General features: G+C 42.2%; 1 protein-coding gene across 15 annotated transcripts in view; it reads left to right on the top strand.

Moving 5' to 3' along the window:
• Ralgps2 (Ral GEF with PH domain and SH3 binding motif 2) overlaps positions 1-19973 on the top strand; it is a 123793-nt gene that overhangs the window by 33425 nt on the left and 70395 nt on the right. For 13 of the 15 annotated variants that reach the window (XM_060364505.1, XM_060364504.1, XM_060364500.1 and 10 more), the window contains 3 exons: positions 2601-2705; positions 3716-3766; positions 19452-19535. In XM_060364505.1, coding sequence (XP_060220488.1) covers positions 2601-2705; positions 3716-3766; positions 19452-19535 — 240 coding nt within the window. Of the gene's footprint in view, positions 1-1319; positions 1416-2600; positions 2706-3715; positions 3767-14399; positions 14441-19451; positions 19536-19973 lie in introns of those variants that run through there. The other 2 variants (XM_060364507.1, XM_060364508.1) reach the window with 2 other exon arrangements.

The following is a 19973-nucleotide window of genomic DNA, read 5'->3' as shown; positions in this document are numbered from 1 at the left end:
CTAGCCCATTTTCCAACCTGTCCTTCTGAGGTCACATGGTTTGGGCCTCCACCGTTTTGTTTCTGTAAGCACTCTTCTCTAATTAGCCTCCACGAGAGCAGCCCCTTAGTTCTGGTGACAGTGTTCAATGGCTTTTCCAGCCCAAAGTTTCTTCACATTCCACCTACAACACGGTTACAGAGTCCTAAAAGCCACATAATCAGGTTTATCACAGCATCAGGCCTACTTCTGGAACTGTTTTCTATCCTAATTCATTTCCTGTTGCTGTGATGCAATACCTGTACAGGAGCAGGGTTAGGGAGAAGGAGCTTATTTGTCTCACAGTCCCAGATGACAGCCTGCCACTGTCATCTGGGGAAGTCAAGGCTGTGGAAACATGAAGCATCCAGTCACATTACCTCTCTGATCAGGTGAATAAATGCACTCAGGCTGTTGTTCAACTCGCTTCCTCCATTTTTGCACAATCCAAGACTTTCTGCCCCAGTGGCTTTTCCGGGCCACCCTTCAGGGGTCCATCCCTTCTCCACAGTGCCAAGCCTTAGTTCTCTCTGAAACACGTTGGTCCTGGGCCTTCCGCTACAACTGAGACTGCACCTTTACTATGGCTACTCTTGGCCTCTCTGTAAGAACTCCAGCCCTACCATGTGGTGCAAAGCGTCAGCTGCTCTCCATGACCTCTTCATGCCTTCAACCCCAGTACTGTGGGGGCACTCCTGTCATGTTCAGCCTCCAGCTTGAAATTTAGCCTTGCCCCACCGTGTGCCCCTAGGAAATACTTCCCAGAAGATTCTGCCTCAGTGATTCTGGACTCTTAATAATCACAGATGATTCTTCAACACAGGTTTACACCCTTAGACTCTTAATCCAGAACATCACACGAACAGCGCTGACAGTCTATGCTTTGTTCTAAAACTCACAAGCACACCTCCATAGTCCGCCTTTTCTTTGCGCAGCCTTCTCTTCTAAGTTCTGTGGAACAGCTCTGAGCACTCGATGGCTTTTGTAGCACAAAATTCTTCCCAAACCCAACAAGGTCAGGGCTATCGCTGTGACAGACCTGACCATCATGGTCAGGGCTGTGACAGCAACGGCCCTACTCCTCTGACACAAGTTCGTTGCAGTTGCTTTCTGTTGCGCTAGATAAGCAATGTGACCAAAAGCAACTCAGGGAGGACAGGGTGTGTTTCAGCTTACATCCTGAGCACAGTTGGGCAGGAGCAGGAGGAAGAAAACTACAGGCAGGAACTGAAGTAGATTCCTTGGAAGAAAGCTGCTTTCTGGCTAGTTCCCAGGTCCTCTCCACTGGTTTTCTTATACAGCCCAGACCCATCTGCCTAGCAATGGTGCCTCCCTAGTGGCTGGATCCTCCCTCATCAATCAGCAGTGAAGAAAATGTTCTACAGACACGACTACAGGTCAGTCTGATGTGAACAATTCTTCAGTTAAGTTCCCTCTTATCAGGTGTGTTGAGTTCTGCCATTAACATATATTCAAAAGTATGAATGGCTTATACCATAGTTTAGTAACTGGCTTGTTACAAGAGTATTTACTATTTCTCCTAGTTTTTTTTTTTTTTTTTTGAAGACTTATTTATTACCTGCAGGCCAGAAGAGGGCGCCAGATCTCACAATAGATGGTTATGGTGCTGGGAATTGAACTCGGTACCTTTGGTTAAGAACAGCCGGTGTTCTTAACCTCTGAGCCATCTCTTGAGCCCTGTTTCTCCTAGTTTTTTTTTTTTTCATCAATTACACTTTATTCATTCTGCATCCCCCCATAAGCCCCTCCCTCCTCCCTGTTTCTCCTAGTTTTAAGCATTATAAATAGTCATGCCTTGGGTGACGGTCAACAGCAACTTCACACATAACAATAGTCCCGTGATCCCATTGTAGCCGTTGCAGAGTGAGTAAGCTGTGGCACTAGTAATTGAGGGGGTTGTTTAACAGCACCCTGGCGCCATCTGAATTGCTAAGCGATGCATGGCTATAAATGTGTAGCGTTCTTTCTTTACTTCATGTTAGAACTAGGTAAAACCAGAATGTTTGTTTGAAGAAACATACAAAAAAGTGACTTAACATAGGAACCAGAAAAAAAAAATTGAAATTCAACATTAGCTTTCAAAATTTCTGGCTCTTTAGATAGCCTTCCTCCACCTAAGTGGTATACTCTGCTCAGCTTTTCTGTATCTGTTATTACACAGTGTACTTAGTTCCTCAGGTGTGGGTGCGTGTGTGTGTGTGTGCGTGTGCGTGCGTGCATTCATGCATTCATGTCACGTTGTGACACAGGTGTCTCCATCCACCCCCTGAGGTAGTTTGGGGAGAGCCTATCAGCTTATTCAGCTGGCTGACTGGCCAGCAAGCCCCGTGGAGCGTCTTACCTCGCACTGCCCGTCCCTGCCGTTAGAGAAGTGCGCTCTCTGCCTACATTTCACGTGGACAATGGAGACTCCGGGGTCAGTCCCCGTGGTCCTGGGGCAGACACTTACCAGCTGACCATCTCCTCAGCCCCGGTGTCCCTGCTTTTTAGGGCCTGTCTCCGTTCTGTGGCACAGGCCGGGAGACAGTGTTTAAAGGCTGTTTTTTCTTCTGTCTTCACAGAAAAGTAGCAGCTCTGAGTCGTTAAGTGAGAAGGGTTCCGAACTGAAGAAAAGCTTTGATGCTGTGGTATTCGACGTTCTTAAGGTTACGCCAGAAGAATACGCGGTAAAAATAGCGCGCTTCCCGCCTCTTGCTTTCCAGTTTTTGCATGAAGTTTATATACTTGCATTGTTTTTATTATTCCGTTAGAAATTTGTGACCTTGGTGGAAGAGGCATGTGGTTTGTTGTTTTGTTTTTTTTTTTTTTTTTTTTTTTTTTGGTTTTCAAGACAGGGTCTCTCTGCGTAGCGTTGGCTAGCTTCGAACTCACAGAGATCCATCTGCCTCTGCCTTTCGAGTGGAGATGTTTGTTTTTAAAATCTGGATGTAGGAGTTGTTGGAGATAGCACAAGTATAGAGCAAGAGAAGGCTGAGGTGGGAAGGAAGGACAGCTTGCTTTTTAATGGGCTGCTTCTTGTTACCCCCTTCAGTTTGGTAACAAACCGGTAAGTACTTGCTCACTACCTTTGCTGACTCACCCTGCCACCTTACCAATATGTTCACAAGTGTTTTGTAAACTCAGAAATAGAGAAATGTGATTTCCCAATCATTGGAATCTCATGAAATTATCTAGAAAATCTTTTTAACTGACATAAGTGTTCAGTTAGTTAGGTTTTTGGTCTTTTGTTAACTGAATACACTGCTTTTTTGGTCTTGAACCACTTTAGCATTTTCAGAAGAAAGGGTTCTTGTTTGTAGTATGTGTTTGCCTTCCCTGATGTCTGCTCAGTTTTTATTACACTGTGGTGTGTGTGCGCACATCCGAGAGCAACTTTAGAGTTGGCTTTTCTTTCTGCCTCCATCATGTGGGGAGCAGGGCTTGAGCTCAGGTCAAGCTTTGTGCTGTCTAACACGTGACAGTGCCAAAATAGTTTTCTTTTCCAGCCTTACCTGGGAAGGAGATAACTAAGAGTAATTCATGGCACGAAGACCAAATTTTCAGTTTTCTTTAAGTCCTTAAAGAGGATGTATTCAGTAATTTAACATGCAATCGATATTTTATTCATTTTGAATACATTTTGTATCATAGGGTTCCAAAGAAATTTTATTCAAAACAAAACCCCTTTGTCTTTTAGGGTCAGATCACGTTAATGGATGTTCCAGTGTTTAAAGCTATTCAGCCAGATGTAAGTAGTTTTAAGAATATTCCTTTTAAGTGCAGAACATGATAAACTACAGTATCTTAAGATGTCTAAGGAATTCAAATCATGTTTTATATTAATCATTGATTGTCTAAACTTTGTCATGTAACTTACCTGTGTTTATTTAGTCCTAGCGACTCAGATGGCGTTCATCATAGTGCATTTGTCAGTCATAAATGGGATGTTTGAATCACTTGGACAAATTGATTTCATTACTGAAGGAAGTAATAGGCTTATAGAAGTAAAATGATTTACTCGGCATTGAGGCTTTTTAATGGGAAGGTGAAAATTGGATGTAACTTAGTAATCTTTCCGTCTACCTAAATTTTATGTAATGTGACTATGTTAGTTTAGATTATATAAAAACTTATTTTTAAAAATGTGGTGTTAGAGGTGTGGGTGCATGTGTTGAGGTCAGTTCTCTTTGTCCACCTTCATGTGGAGCTTTAACTCGGGGCTAGGCCGGGCGGCTCCTGTGTTGACGCTTTTATTTTCCCCCACTAAAAATAAAGGGACTAATGTTACATATCTACACACTCACTATAGATAGGCACATGTGTGTTTCTAGTTTATTGCTTTTAGGGCCTGTGAATAATAATGTTTTTGCTTTGTTGATGAGGGAATAGTGACAGTTACCCTCTGTATACAGCTGTCTTAGTTTATTTTATATTGCTGTAACAAAATGCCTGATGCCGGGTACTTTTTATAGAGGAGGTTTATTTAGATAATAGTTTTAGAGATTGAAAGTCCGGAAGCAGGGGGCATTATTTGTTGAGTCTTGAGTAAAGGTTCCAGTGGCTGCCTCACAGTGTGGCAGAAAGGCAGGAAGGGCAGTGGCCCTGTTGCAGATGGACCCAGCTCGGGTGTCTTTATGACAGCCCCTCCTGGAGAGCTGCCGCACTCCTCTGTGCTCCCTGTGCTAACCCACAGGGCTCTGCCGACGCTGAGACTCAGCCATAGCACATTCAGGTCACCATAGATCGGTGCGACCATAGGCTTAGGTTTGGGAAAAACAGGTTTTGCTTTTAGTGAGTAAAAATATAAACTTGATTATTATTATTTTGTCTCTCAAACAAGGCCTTTTTGATAATTCATGACTCGTTATTTGGGAATAACATGTGGTATTTATTGTGTTATATACACATCTGTAGTGGCCCTACACACTGTAATAACTAATATGTCTAGTACATCTGAAGTGAAAACAAGTTATTCTTGTGATTTTTTTTTTCCAAGTAGGCTTATATCAAGTGCCTGTCAAATGAAGGGACACTGGCTGCATGATCCCGGAGCCCGTCATTTCCATAAGCCTGTGTTGTCTTTCTCTGTAATGCGGAGTGGTTCAGAAGTAGAGCTTTTGGGTTAATAGTAAGCAAAGAGGAGCTATGTACTTTATAAGTAATGGGCAGAGGGTGGTTTTTGTATTTAAATGTTCAAAACAGAAAACCTTGGAGTATTCATGTCTGTTATCCTTGACAAAAATTGCCTTTCCCCACACCTTGAATTTAACAGTCTTACTAAGAATCACTTTTTCTTATGATTAAAATACATTTATTATTGCTCTTTGACCTGACTCAGGATAACCCCTGGGAAGCTGCTGTCATTTATTTAACCATGCTTTCTGTGGTAGCCACATTATAAAGTAAAAAAGGAAAGGTGAAATCAGTTGGTGATTTTATTTAACCTACAACATCCAAAGTATTTTAGCTTGTAATCAGGATAAAATTTGTATTGAGATATTTATACTTTTCTCCTATGCTATGCTAAGTGTTTTTGGATCTCAGGGTTGCGTGTAGATGACTGTATGTTTTTTTTTTTTTTACCTGGAGTAGCTTTCTTTCAGGCGCTCTGTAGGAATTAATGAGTAGGGGCTTGGATGTTGTATACCAGATTATTATCTGAAAATATAGATGTCCATTTTAAGAGTTTTAAAAATTTTTTTCTGGGAGATTGAACAATACTTTGTAAACCTTCAAATTTCCCTTGATTTCGCGTCCTCATTAAATTTAACACAGTCCCCTTGATTCCTACTCCTCTACCCTTTTGAGACAAGGTTTTAGGTAGCCCAGGCTAGCCTCAAATTCAGTATATATAGCTGAAGGCATGGTCGTGCTCATTCTTTGTCCACCTCCGGAGTGCTTTACATTAGAGGAGGATTATAGTACAGGATTGTAGGTGCACATCATTGCACCCAGCACTCTTAATTTTGTTTTACCTTCATAAACCCCTAGAGTCTCTGTTGTCAGCACCTCGATGTATTGTCAACACTTCTTTGATGGAGAGAAGAAACATCTTTTCTCCACTGACTCACAGCAGTGCCTTCTCACTTGGCCTGTGTGTATACTGGTCACTTTTCTTGTCAACAGAACCAACTTTTTGGAGGAAAGAGTTGGGCTTGTGGTTTTAGAGAGTCCAGCCTGCTGGGAAAAACATGTGGTGCAGAGCAGGTGACGGGCCACAGAGTGGGGAGGGGCATGCTGGCACTCAGCCGGTCCGCCCATCCCCAACCTTGATTCTCTCCAGTCCCTCAGCCCATGGTATGGTGCTCCCCGCATTCAAGAGTGGGTGGATTTTCCTTTTAGTTAATTATCAGAAAATTCTCACAGACACACCTGAACATGTGCTTCACCAGTCTTCTGAGTGACTTTAAACCATGCCATTGACAGTACTGCTAAACCATTACGGTGAGCTTCCACTTTGTCTGGTTCCTGAAATCTGTTCTGTCAAGTAGCCATGATGAGCAACATTGAAATGTCCTCAGAGGACCTCTGCTCAAACCACCTCAACAATTTCGCTGCTTTGAGGATAAAGGAAAACCACAGGAGGATCTGAATCTCTTCATCATTTTGCCTTTTTCTTCCTTCTAAACATGTTTTCTACTTTTTTTGGCCTGGCAAAATGACCTTTTAGTCCTTCATCCTGGAGCCTGTGCCTGCCATGTGCCTGCCATGCAAACCATCTCTCCCTTCTTGAGTTGTCAGGTGAAGTTAGACTTTTTTGCTCCTCTGTAAGCCTCTCCTAAGGTCTTACACTTGTCACATGACAGTATCATTTATGTTGTGATTCAGTGCATATACCTAGCACCTGTTATGTGTTAGGCGCCACATAGTTGCCGGAGATACAATAGTAAACATACACCAACATTTGCCCCCCAGATTGTATGTTCCAGTGAAGTGAGTTAAACAGTGTTACGTGAAAAGTAAAGTGAGAGCATAGAATATGAGGTGCAGAGGGCTTCAGTTTTAGGTTGGAACCTCAAGCCTTCCCTGAGAAGCAAAATATGCCTCTGGTATGGGTGCCAGCTCCTCTGCAGGAGCAGTACATATTCGTAACCACTGATCCATTTCTCCAGCCCAGCACTGGAAGGTTTTGAGCAGAAGAGTAACATTTTTTGAGTTCTATTTTAGATAGCTGTAACCCTTGACAGGATATGAGGAAAGTGAGTGTAGCTGGGGAAGAGGAGCAATATGAAGGAGTGAGTCAAAGAGATGACATGAGGGACATGTGCTTGCATCAGAGAACAAGAGGAAAGGATAGTAAAAACTTGTCACCCTGTATATGCAAGGGGAGTCATGGTGACACCAGATTTTATGGTTTGACATCAAATGGGAGTAGCTGACGCCCTCTGAAGTGAAGAATCCCAGTGTTGGAACTGTGCTGCTGCCGCTCCCGTGGGATAGACTGCACAGCACTGGGCCAAGCAGGACCAGCGGGTACTCTTATTTTACCTGCCGAGTAACCCCTTCCAAGGAAACAGGCAGGCGGGCAGTGTGTCAGGGCATGTATTAATAGTCTGAGAAAGAAAGTGAAATTTGGAAGGAACCAGTGTAAAGGTGCTATTTGTACACGTGGGGAGGCTGAGAACAGTCAGTAGACCATGTCAGCACCAGGCCCTGGGTTCAGTCCCCTGCACTCATGTAAAAAAAGAATGTGGATAGGATTGCCAGGAGGTACACATAGAAGAGTCCTTTATAATGATGTGTAGGAACTGCCAAAGAGATCAAAGGGCAACAGCCAGCCATTTGGAAGGAAAACAGTGCAGTGTGGTTACTGGTGTGTTGGGAGGAGTGAAGAGTTGTATGTAATCCTCTGAATTTTGTGCTGTCTACCACTCCTCTTGATTTGAAGCTACATAAGGATGGGGTTGACGGGTATTTTTTTTTTTTATATAATAATTACAGTTTATTCATTGTTTCCTAGCTGTAGTCACCTTCCTTATTCCCTCCCCATTCATCCTCCGTCCCTCATCTCCTCCCATGCCCCTTTCCCAAGTCTACTGATAGGGGAAGTCCTCCTCCCCTTCCACCTGACCCTAGCTTATCAGGTCTGATCAGGACTGGTTGCATTGTCCTCCTCTGTGGCCTGGCAAGGCTGTTCCTCCCTCAGGAGGAGGTGATCAAAGAGCCAGCCACTGAGTTCACATCAGAGACAGTCCCTGTTCCCCTTACTAGGGAGCCCACTTGGACACTGAACTGCACGGGCTATATCTGTGCTAGGTAAAAATCCATGAATTGTCCTTGGTTGGAGTATCAGTATCAGAAAAGACCCCTGCGCTCAGTTATTTTGGTTCTGTTGCTCTCCTTGTGTCCTCTCCAGGTCTTACTCTCTCCCCCTTCTTTCCTAAGATTCCCTGCACTCTGCCCAAAGTTTGGTTATGAGTTTCAGAATCTGCTTTGATAACACTAACTGGTTAGAGTCTTTCAGAGGCCCTCTGTGGTAGGCTCCTGTCCCACTTTGTTTTCTCCTTCCTCCAATGTCCATTCTGTTTGTCTTTCTGAGTGAGGATTGATCCTCCTACCCAGGGTCCTCCTCCTTGCTCAGCTTCTTTAGGTGTACAGATTTTTAGTATGTTTATGTGTCTAATATCTACTTAGAAGTGAGTATATACCGTGTGTGTCTTTCTACTTCTGGGATACTTCACTCAGGATGATCTTTTCTAGATCCCACCATTTATGTGCAAATTTCATGATTTCCTTGTTTTTAATTGCTGAGTAGTATTCCATTGTATAAATGTACCACAATTTCTGTATCTGTTCCTCAGTTGAGGGGCATCTGGGTTGTTTCCAGGTTCTGGCTATTACAAATAAAGCTGCTATGAACATGGTTGAGCAAATGTCCTTGTTGTGTACTTGAGTGTATTTTGGATATATGTCTAGGAGTGGTATAGCTGGATCTTGAGGAAGCACTATTCCTAATTGTCTGAGAAAGCATCAGATTGATTTCCAAAGTGGTTGTACAAGTCTACATTCCCACTAGCAATGGAGGAGGGTTCCCCTTTCTCTACATCCTCTCCAGCATGTGTTGTCACTTGAGTTTTTTATCTTAGCCATTCTGATGGGTGTAAGGTGAAATCTCAGGGTTTTTATTTGTATTTCTCTGATGACTAAGGACGTTGAGCATTTCTTTAAGTGTTTCTTGACAGTTTTTGTATACTGTTTGTCTGACTTTTATTAAGAAATGAATAAGAAAATGGATATAGTGTTTGGAATAAGAAAATGAATATAGTGTTTAGGAAGTGCTCAAGGAGTGGAAGTTTTAACAAATTGATAAAAATAGCTATTGGGAAAAGCGTAACATCAGACACTCTTGTTAGACAATGGTCTCATTGACCTGCAAGGTCACTTTAAACCAGCTATCGTAGATAGGACATGTCATGTGGCAAAAGAATGCCTGTAACTTTACTGTCCTGTTAAAGCCCTTATGTGTCCTTGCACCCAAGAGAACACATCCAGGAGTAGACTGTATTATTCCTGTTTAGTTGCTGTGTTTTCCCAAGTAGAGGCGTTATTTAATAATATGTGCTGTAAATGGTGCTTTCTATGCTTAGCATTGTTAACCTCCTTCCATGATACATGTGCTTAAGTGTATTAGTCGCTGGGCTGTAGAGCACAAACACCTTGGAAATTACGACCACTGAATAGTTTCTGAAATGTCACTTAGTATGTCAAAACTCTTGCTACTAAGACATTTTAGGGGCTGGAGAGATGGCTCAGAGGTTAAGAGTACTGGCTGTTCTTCCAGAGGTCCTGAGTTCAATTCCCAGCAACCGCATGGTGGCTCACAACCATCTGAAATGAAGTCTGGTGCCCTCTTCTGGCATGCAGGTGTACATGCAAACACACATTGTATACATAACAAATAAATAAATCTTTAAAAAAATAAGACATTTTAGAAAACCTTTCCAGCTATATTATCATTTAACATAGTTGTTTTTTATTAGCATAAAGATATATGTATATATAACTTAGATACAGAGTTAAAATAACTACATTCACTAAGGAATGAAAGACTTTCTTTGTTAAACTTAAGATATTATCTCTGACCCTGAAACAACTGTATTTCCATTTGTCTATTATTCCAAATTTAAATTCTACATATAACCTCATGTGTGGTTTTATAATAATAATACACATACTTCATGAAAGCCTTTATACCATTTTAAGCTATCCAAAACTCATTTTCTGTATAAGTTCATCTTTTGTCATAGCTGGCCCTCTCCTGTCATCCTACCTTGTGCATGCTAAGCAAGCAGCTTGGTATTAGCTGCTAATTTATAGGTTCAGTCAAACTTGGACAAAAAAATATTGGGGGGAAAAATGTGTCTAACAACTGCTGACATGGCATGTACATTGTAGTATACTCTAGACAGTGTTTAGAGCATATGGAGGCTGGTCTACATTGTGAGCTCTGTCGTGCCTAATCAGGCTTGTGTTGTTCTTCCTGTAGTAATGCCCCTCGTTGAGGGGCAGCACAGTGATGTGGTTATGTGTGCGTCGCTCCATGCTCTGCCCTCACAGTGTTAGCAGGTCCTGTCCTCATCCACAGATGCTCTTTTAGTTCTCTTTTCTTCTTTAATACTTTACACTGCCAACTGCTATCTGCTTTGCTGCTGCCTTTAAATCCACATCCAGCACATTGTTCTCAATCAATTCTTTTATTTTATTTTTAAAAGAGTGCTGAGAACAAACTCGGGGCCTCACACACACTGAGGTGTATACCCTAGATGCCATGTACATTTCCTCTCCTCTCCCCCCTCTTTTCTGTTATTTAAAGGAGAAAGGGTTTGTTTTGTTTTGTTTTCGTTCAGTTCACTGGTAGGGGAACTCTTTTCCTTTCTTCTGATCCTAGTCTATCAGGTCTCATCAGGAGTGGCTGCATTGTCATCTTCTGTGGCCTGGTAAGGCTGCTCCCCACTCAGGGGGAGGTGATTAAAGAGCAGGCCAGTCAGTTCATGTCAGAGACAGTCCCTGTTCCCATTACTATGGAACCCACTTGGACACTGAACTGCCATGGGCTACATCTGTGCAAGAGTTCTAGGTTATCTCCATGCATGGCACTTGGTTGGAGTATCAGTCTCAGAAAAGACCTCTGTGCCCAGGTTTTTTGGTTCTGTTGCCCTTCTTGTGGAGCTCCTGTCCTCTCCAGGTCTTACTATTTCCCACTTCTTTCATAAGATTCCCTACACTCTGCCCAAAGGGCCTTTGAAAGGCTCTACCTTGCAGGGTATCAAAGCAGATGCTGAGACTAATGGACTGTATTCTTAAAGTTCTTCATTGGATTAATTACTTCTCTGTTGCTGTGATAAAATTTCATGGCCAAGGCAGCTGACAGAAGAAGTTTATCTAGAAGTTCATCTAACTCATGGTTCCAGCAGGTTCAGAGTTTGCCTGAGGGTAAGCATAGCAGCAGGCAGCAGGTGTGGCCGTTGCGCTGGGAAGCCGAGGGCCTGTGTCTTCTGCAAGCACAAAGCAGAGAGAGCAGGCTAGCAGTAGGTGCGGCTTTTACTCTCCTCTACCCCCAGTGACATCCTTCCTGCAGCAAAACCATCCTAGCCAACTCTCCCAAACAGTACCACCAACTGGGAAGCAAGTATTCAAATGCCTGTGACTGTGGGGACGTTTATTACTCAGACCACATATCCATCCTACAGCATTCAGAGGCTTGTTGTAGTTTTGTCTTTTGTGAAGTCTCTGGTGTTCTGCATGGCTTGTGTCCTGAAGTCATTGCTGCAGTTTTTGCGCTAGTGGAGTTTCTCTTCGGGGTGATTTTGCCAGAAAGCTGGCGTAGAATCCAGTTGTGACTCTAATAATTTCCATAAGCCCTAATTTCGGGTTGAGTTGTGTTTGGAATCTGTATTACAGTCCTTACTTTGGAGAATGGCTGTCTCCTACAAGGTTTCTGTTGGTATGAGAAAACAGCATCGCCACTTAGAGAAGGGGAGGGTTCCATTGCAACTTACAGTTCCAGAGGTCTGGCCCATCGCCATCACGGGAGAAGCCTGGTAGCAAGGAGGAGCAGCAGCTGAGAGCTCACCGCCCGATCCACAGATGAAACAGTACTCACTGGGGATAGTTCCAGGCTTTGGAAACCTTAAGCCCTTTCCCAGTGACACACCTCCAACAAGGCCACACCCCCTGGTCCTTACCAAACAGCCTCCAAGTGAGGACCAAGTATTCAAACGCTTTACAGGGGGCATTCATTCAAACCACTACACAAGGTCCTCAAGCGTTCTTAAAGGACAGGGTTCACCTAAAAGTTGTCTAACAAACATTGCACTTGCTGAAGAAAATTCTGCACTGTGGTTCCAACCAACCACAGAGAAATATTTGGGGAAATCACTTCTGTCTGTACTATACATGTACAGACTCATTTCCCTGGCATTACTCTGAATCTGAAGATCAGTCTGAATCTGAAGATCCTAAGGACTTTGGGACATTTTGGATTTTTTCCTGTTTTCAAATCAGGGACCTTCTAAAATTGGAAAACTTCAACTGCTAAAATGCTTCTTGCCTAAGCCTTTCATATAAGACGTATATTAACTTGTATAAAATAAAGTGTGATCCATTGGTGACACTTCACTATCACTGGGAACGTAAATTTACTTAAACCTCTTATAGGAGATTTAATGGTATATCATCTGAAGTCCTTCGTGTGTGGTGAGCCTGAGTGAGCCCGCGTGTGCACTGAGTTAGGTAGTGTAAGTAGCCTAGCAGTACTTCAACGTACAGCAGAGGCATGCATGGGTCCTGTACAAATCTAATAACGGTTATGTTTTTTTTTAATTGGAGGGCAGTCCTAGAACTAGTCTTCTGTTGAACACTCAAAATAGTATCAGTTTTATTATTACTAGGAGTAAGACTCATCTGTGTGATTGAGACACGAGATTGTGGGAGGGTGCTAGCTAAATTAGGAAAAACATTGGTTAATTGTGAATCTTATTAAAATATTTCTGAAAATTTTATCTTTTGAGGCATTTCTTGCAGGATGTATAAAAGGCTTTCTCTGCAAATATTTATATGCCTGCCAAAAGACAGTAATCTTAGCAACACGTAAAATTTTTACTGAAATAATTACTCTGTTTTAATAAAAGTAATCATTGTGTTGAAATGTAAGCTGGTCATGGACTTAGAGAATGGACACTGAAGTCTCATACACTGGAAAAATGTAGGAGCTCTGTTAGAAGCACAGTGCAGCCATTTGTCAGTGTTGTCTGTTGTGCTTCACCTTGAACTTCTTAGGATATAGTAAGGCCAGGCTTCTATCAGGCCCAGGGAAGGCAAAGAAGAAAGTTGTTTCGTTATCTGCATCTGTGAAAACAGAAAATTGTAGGTGTACTTTTTGGTCTTTTGATCTATTTTATTTGGGTTCTTATGTCTACCACCTTTTTCAACCCCAATTCCTTCCAACACTCCAACAAAGGTAGGAAAGATAGAAGGTTAGTGGGGAGGGGGACCATTGAGATCTTTTTACTACTTGCTGCTGATGAGGGTCATTGGGTTCCTTGGGACAAGTTCAATCTTCATTGTAAGGATATCTCTAACTTCCCCTCAAACCGAAACAACAATCAGGAGCAGCAGTGGGAAGCAGCAGCCATCTTTTCTCTTAGAGTGCCACCCACCTTTCGTCCCTTCAAGGCTCTGGCATTTATCCCCTCTGAAAAGTTCCCAGAGTTCCATATGTAAACCCTCCTCACCTGACGAAATTACATCCTGCTAGTGCACGAGGCAAATCATAGTTAGCAGCTGCAGACAATCTGAAGCCGCCCCATATCCCACACCTGGGATTAAAATAAAAACATAGTCACATGACATAACTGGGTTTTTAAAGAAACCAAAATCAGTACAGAAGATAGCTTCTGTCTTTATCCCTGATCTCATTAGCGGGGCAACTCCAGCAAACTGGGAGGAGGGAAGGAAGGCTTGAGTACATTAGAAAAGAGGGCCAGTATTTCTAACTTACTCTGTTAAGTTTGGTTTTTTGTTTTTACTAAAAATGCAAGCATAATGAATGGAATGTCACCTGTGGAGGTGACTTCTGTATAGCTGTATAAACTGGGTACAAGTGGCTATCATATCTCTTTAAAGCTTTCACTATAAACACTGAGCTCCTTTAGCACCAGTTAACCTCATGGGCCTCCTCTGTCCTAGTCACTTCCCTCTCCCCCAGTCTTTGGGGTTCCTCAGTTTCCTTTCCTCCCTCAATCTCTGTCTACATGCTGGTCTATATTGGCCTTTTCTCTTCTTCTGTCTATAGGTATCCCTACATCATCACCCTTAGAACAGTCCTTTTAAGAGTGTTGGAACCTACAAGATGAAATTTAGATCAAACCTACAAGACGTAAGGAAGATGTGACTCCTGTGAATTGAGTCATTCTCCCATAGGGTAGGTGGCCGTCAGTTGTGGGGTTTTGCCCTCCCTGTGGTTCTGAAATAAATGCAACGGAAATTGATCTTAATAGTTAATGATTCACAGTGAACCCATGCGTATTCTGAAGTGCATTTTAGCAACTATTAACGATTGTTTTATATCTGAGGCATTATTCAAAAATTCTCTTTCTGGCTGAGCCTAAAATAGCAACTTAAGCCCATTAAAGCAAACAGTGTTTCAGGGCTGTGGGAGGTTACTTACATAGCACACCCAAACAATCGTGTCGTCCTTACACTAGGCCCTGACAAAGCGCTGTTTGAGTCATAAGTCACTTCAGTTTGGTGGTGTTGAGGTGAGATGCTGTAGCACAGGCTTCTGTGTGACCACGGTGTCAGTATAACAATGACAGCTTTCTTCATGTGACTATAGTGTCATGTGTGGGAAGGTTCCAAAGTCTGAAACAGTAAGAGAAAAAAGACTGTAGGGAAGTCTTAAGTTTTATATTTTGCTCTGAAGAGGTCAGATAATTATAGTTTGTAAAATGTACCAACAGAATCTAGGTTAGACAGAGAATGGCCACATGAATTGCTGGATGTAGAGTAACTGGCCCTCACTTTCTGACTTCCCTGAACCACCAAGCATCCCCTTGTACATTTCAGGTTGTTTATTTAGAGTAACTGAAGACTTTTGAGTCATAAGAATGGTTCTTCTGGAAGGAAGGGAGAGAAGAGAAAGGAGGAAAAGAAAACATTTGCAGTGGTGCCTGCTTATAATCCTTACTCTTGGAATCCTCACTGAGGCAGGGGTATTGGAGTGAGGCCAAGGCCAGCCTGGGGATACATAGCAAGACTATCTCACTGACATTTTATTTGTCCTCCTTTGCACTGTATTTTTAAGGATTTATTTGTTTTTATTTTATATGTACGGGTATTTTGTCTCTGCACCATGTGCATGCAATGGCTGTAAAGGCCAGAAGAGAGTGTCCCTGGAACTGTAGCTACAGAAGGTTGTTAACTGACATTTCAGCTGGGAACTGAGCCTAGGTCATCTATAAAATCAGCAAGTGCTCTTAGCTGCTGAGCTATCCCTAGGCCCTGCACTTTATATACTTTTAAAAATAGGTGCATGCTGCAGTGCCTGCCTGGGAAGTGGGTCTTGAACTTGGGTCCTTATGATGGTATGGCAAGTACTTAACCAACTGAGCCATCTTCCCAGCTGTGTGTCACTCATTATGATGTTCCTCAAGACAGGGAACTTTTTTCTCACATAGAAATTAAGGGGTTGTTGGGAGGTAAGGTAAATGCAGCTCAGGATTTAAGAAGAAAGTGGTGAGTCCTGGTACAGTTCTAGCCTTGTAATCCAGTAAGTGGATTTCTCCACTTTTTAAATGTGCTTTTTGGGTAATTGTAAAACATAGGAAGTTGTAAAAAAATTAGTACAAATATTAAAGATTTATAGGAAGTTGCAAAACCTGTACAAAGAAATCCACCATCCCTTATCTGTGGTTTTTCCTGCAGTTACATCTTGACTGTAGTACTATATCAAAATAGAAAAGAGATGTTTGTGCCATGTGTGTCCCTGTAGTTGTAAGATATTTTATTATGTATGCAGACCTGTACTGCTTTATTTTATTTTATTTTTAAAGATTTATTTATTATGTATACACTGTTCTGCCTGGATACCAGATCTCATTATAGATGGTCATGGGCCACCATGTGGGTGCTGGGAATTGAACTCAGGACCTTTGGAAGCACAGCTAGTGCTCTTAACCTCTGAGCCATCTCTCCAGCCCCTGTACTGCTTTATGTATCGGAAACAACTCTCCCTTCACCTGGAGCTTTCCCCCTGCTACCTCTCTTAGGTCACAAATATCCTCTACCCTTTTCTCCCCCATCCTGCCTTCCTTGACTGCTCCTTCCTCTCGTGGAATCTGTCTCTCTTGACTCTTTGTAAGATTCCAGGATTACTCTTTACTGTTAAGCAGTGATTTCCAAACATGTTTTTCCTATGGTGGCTTGCTCAGTTTGAAGATCTTTCATCTTCTGTTTTTCTTAATTGCCCCTTTTCTCTGTGTGTGAGTTGCACACTCAGGCACATTGTAGGTGTGTGCATGTCATGAGCACTCGTGGAGGTCCGAGGACAGCTTGCAGGCTTTTCTGCCCTGTGAGGTTGGGCTCTGGTCGGCAGCGTGCAGCCTTGCCCACTGAGTGCTCACCCCACCTAGTTTGCTGGTCTGTCTCGAGCTTTTATCTTCCTGCTCTCTGAGAATGAGTACACACATGGCCACTTCTCTTTTTCTTACTGGGGTTTTATTTTGCTGGATGCAAGATTCTACAACTTTGAAGTTGTTGCTTTGAAGTTGTTGCTTTCAGTTGCCTAGTAGCATTCTCTCAAAGTAATTTGTACTTGAAAAAATTCATGAGACTTGTTGTTTTTAATCTCTTTGTCTCCAGGGTCCTGCTTTCTCTTTTCTTTTCTTTTTTATGCTATGCTTTGGTTTCCTCTCCACGTACTTCATCTCTGTACTGAGCCATAGAAAGGTCAATAGTTATCTTTAAGTTCTTGGCCATTTCTCAAATTGCTTTTTTCTTATATCACTTAAGGTTCTTGTTATTTAGATGTTAACACATAGATTCTTAATTAACATTAAATTAGTGTCTTGGTGGGTTTTGTCAAGTGGGTATTATTTTAGTCAGGGTTCTCTAGAGGAACAAAAGTGATAGAATGAGTCTGTCTGTCTATTCATCTATCTATCAATCCGTCTATATCTACAAAGGGTATTTACTAGAATGACTTACAGGCTGTGGTCCAGCCAGCCCAGCAATGGCTGTCTACCAACAGAAAGTCCAAGAATTTAGTAGTTGTTTAGTCCACAAGGCCGGATGTCTCAACTGGTCTTCAGTATATGCTGGAATCTTGAAGAAGTAGGCTTCAATACTAGTGAAGGATGGACTTGCCAGGGAGAGTGAGGGCAAGCAGGCAAAGAGCAAAGGCTTCTTTCTTCCATGGTCTTTCTGTCTGTCTGTCTGTCTACCTGTCTGCCTATCTACCTACCTATCTGGCCACCAGAAGGTATGACCCAAATTAAAGGTGGATCTTGCCACCTCAAAAAATCTGGATTAAAGGAAGGTCTTCATGCATTGGATGATTTGAGAAAAATTGCTCACAGGTGTACCTAGTTGCTTTGGTTTTAGTTAATTCCAGATGTAGTCAAGTTGACAGCCAAGAAGAGCCATTAGAAGTCCACACCTTGTCAACTTGACTCACAATCACAGCTCCTTGCTTCGTGCTTAGTTTCCAGATAAAAATAATAACCACTAATAGTTATGCCTAACACGATCTAACTATCCCATGTACAATTGCAAAATTCATTACAAATTTTAGAATAAGTGGCAGTGTTTCTTAAGGGACATTCTTTTAGTATCTCAAAAATTAAATACAGTAACCACTGATACTCTCCTAATTGATGTTAGACTACATAATAAAGAAACACGGAAATGCACCAGTGTCTGCACAAACACATTCTTACAAAGCATGACAGATGGAATAACTTCTCTATCTATCGAAGAGTAATGATGACATTTTCTACCCCAGATTTCTTTGTTGTCTGTCCTAAGGGTGGTTTTTGTTTTGTTTTGTTTTGGTGTCGGTCCTTTCTCTGATGGTTTTTGCTATATTGTAGAATTGAAATCTATAGACAGAAACTCTTCCTTTAAAGTCAGATGAATTCAGCTTTATTAGCATATACCTATCAGAATACTTTAAATGGTGCTATAAATTAGTCATATGTATGTATTTCATTTACATTCAGTAAGATATGGTGGTAATAACCATAATTTTGGAGCATTGAGACAGAAGTGATATTTCTGAGCTGTTGTGATGCAAAAATATGATTTCCTTTGTATCACAGAGTACATTTATTGTGTTGTACTCTGCAGCCTACATTCATAATCATAAAGGATTCACTTGTTTTTACTATTATTTTTTTAATGTGGATGGGTGTTTTATCTGAAACCACATCTGTATACCATGTGAGTGCCTGGTGCCCACAGAGGCCAGAAGAGGGCACTGGATCCCCAGGAACTGGATTTACAGACTGTTGCGAGCCACCATGCAGGTGCTGGCGATCAGCCCTGGGTCCTCTGTAAGGTCAGCAAGTGTTCTTAACTGCTGCACCACCTGCAGCTCAGGGTGGTTCATTTCAAGTCGAGGGCATTAGTGTACAGTTGTTTTTCTTTTTTTAATTTTATACGAGATGTTGAGCCATTGAATTCTACTTTTAGACCGTTAGGGTGATCAAGAACTCCTTTACTAAAAAGTTTTCTTTCAAATACATGGTGTCAACAACTGCCAGGGCATAGAATAGGATGTTTTAAAAGCTTAATTGTGGAGGTAGGAGCTGGCTTAGTGAGAACTGACTTTGAATCTCAAGCATCATGGGAAAAACCAGCCCTGTAGCACCTGTCTGTAAACCTGAGCACTAGGTGGGGGGTGGGTAACAGGACAGATAGAACGTGGGTTGGGTGGGGATAGCTGGCTATGGCTGACCCAGGCTAGTTGAAATGGGAGCTCCAGGCTCAGTGAGAGACCATCTCAGAAACCCAGCGTTGGCCTCTGCATGCACATCCACATACCCGTTAGCAAGCCTGTTGGCATATGCACACACACATCACACCACACACCTATAAAAAGGAGGAGAGAAAAAGCTAATTGTGGGGCTTCGAGTGATGTGATCGCTTTGGTAGTCAGCAGTGTTTATTATGTGTTATGGAATATTCAACTCTACTTATCTCTCAGAGAACACTCCATCATACGCTGCCTCTGAAATACATATTTTTAGGTAGTAATTTTATGCATATAATCTAATAAAATTTGTTTCAGCTTTTGCAGAATAATTAATATTGTTAGATATTCCTATTGGTTGTTCCAGAAAAGAACACACAGTCTTTACTGCTTAAATTTCCCTAATGTAAGAAAACTATTTCTTACATTTAACTTATGCTTAATTTTTATTTTAATCTTCTAGGAGCTTTCAAGCTGTGGCTGGAATAAAAAAGAAAAGTACAGTTCTGCACCAAATGCAGTTGCTTTCACAAGAAGATTTAATCATGTGAGTTGTGCTATTTGGGCAAGGGAGGGCGTGGCTTGCGGGGTTGTGCATGCTCTTGTGGAAGCCAGAGGTTGCTGGCTTCCTGTCGTAGGGCAGTCAGCACTGCCCTATGTGTTAGACGGTCCTCAGTGAACTTGGAGCATGTGGATAGACTGCACTCCTGACCAGTAAGCGCCCAGAGGCCTGTGTCTGCAGACCCTCCCACCCACCCCAGCATTGTCCACCAGCTTTTTACGTGAGTGCTGGGACACAAGGTCAGGGCTTCACGTTTGCACAGCAAATACTTTGCCCACCGAGTCATCTTCCTGGTCTTTCCCTTTTTGTATGTTTGACTTTTTGAGGCAGGGTCTTGTGTTGTTCAGTTTAACCCTGAACTTGCTATGTAGCTAACGATGATGACATTGAGCTCCTCTTGTCTCTGCCTCCTTAGTGCTGGGA

This window comes from Meriones unguiculatus, chromosome 11, assembly GCF_030254825.1.
Source record: "Meriones unguiculatus strain TT.TT164.6M chromosome 11, Bangor_MerUng_6.1, whole genome shotgun sequence".
NCBI classification, from domain to species: domain Eukaryota; kingdom Metazoa; phylum Chordata; class Mammalia; order Rodentia; family Muridae; genus Meriones; species Meriones unguiculatus.
The sequence above is the reverse complement of the archived record's forward strand: the minus strand, read 5'-3'. Positions and strand labels throughout refer to the sequence as shown.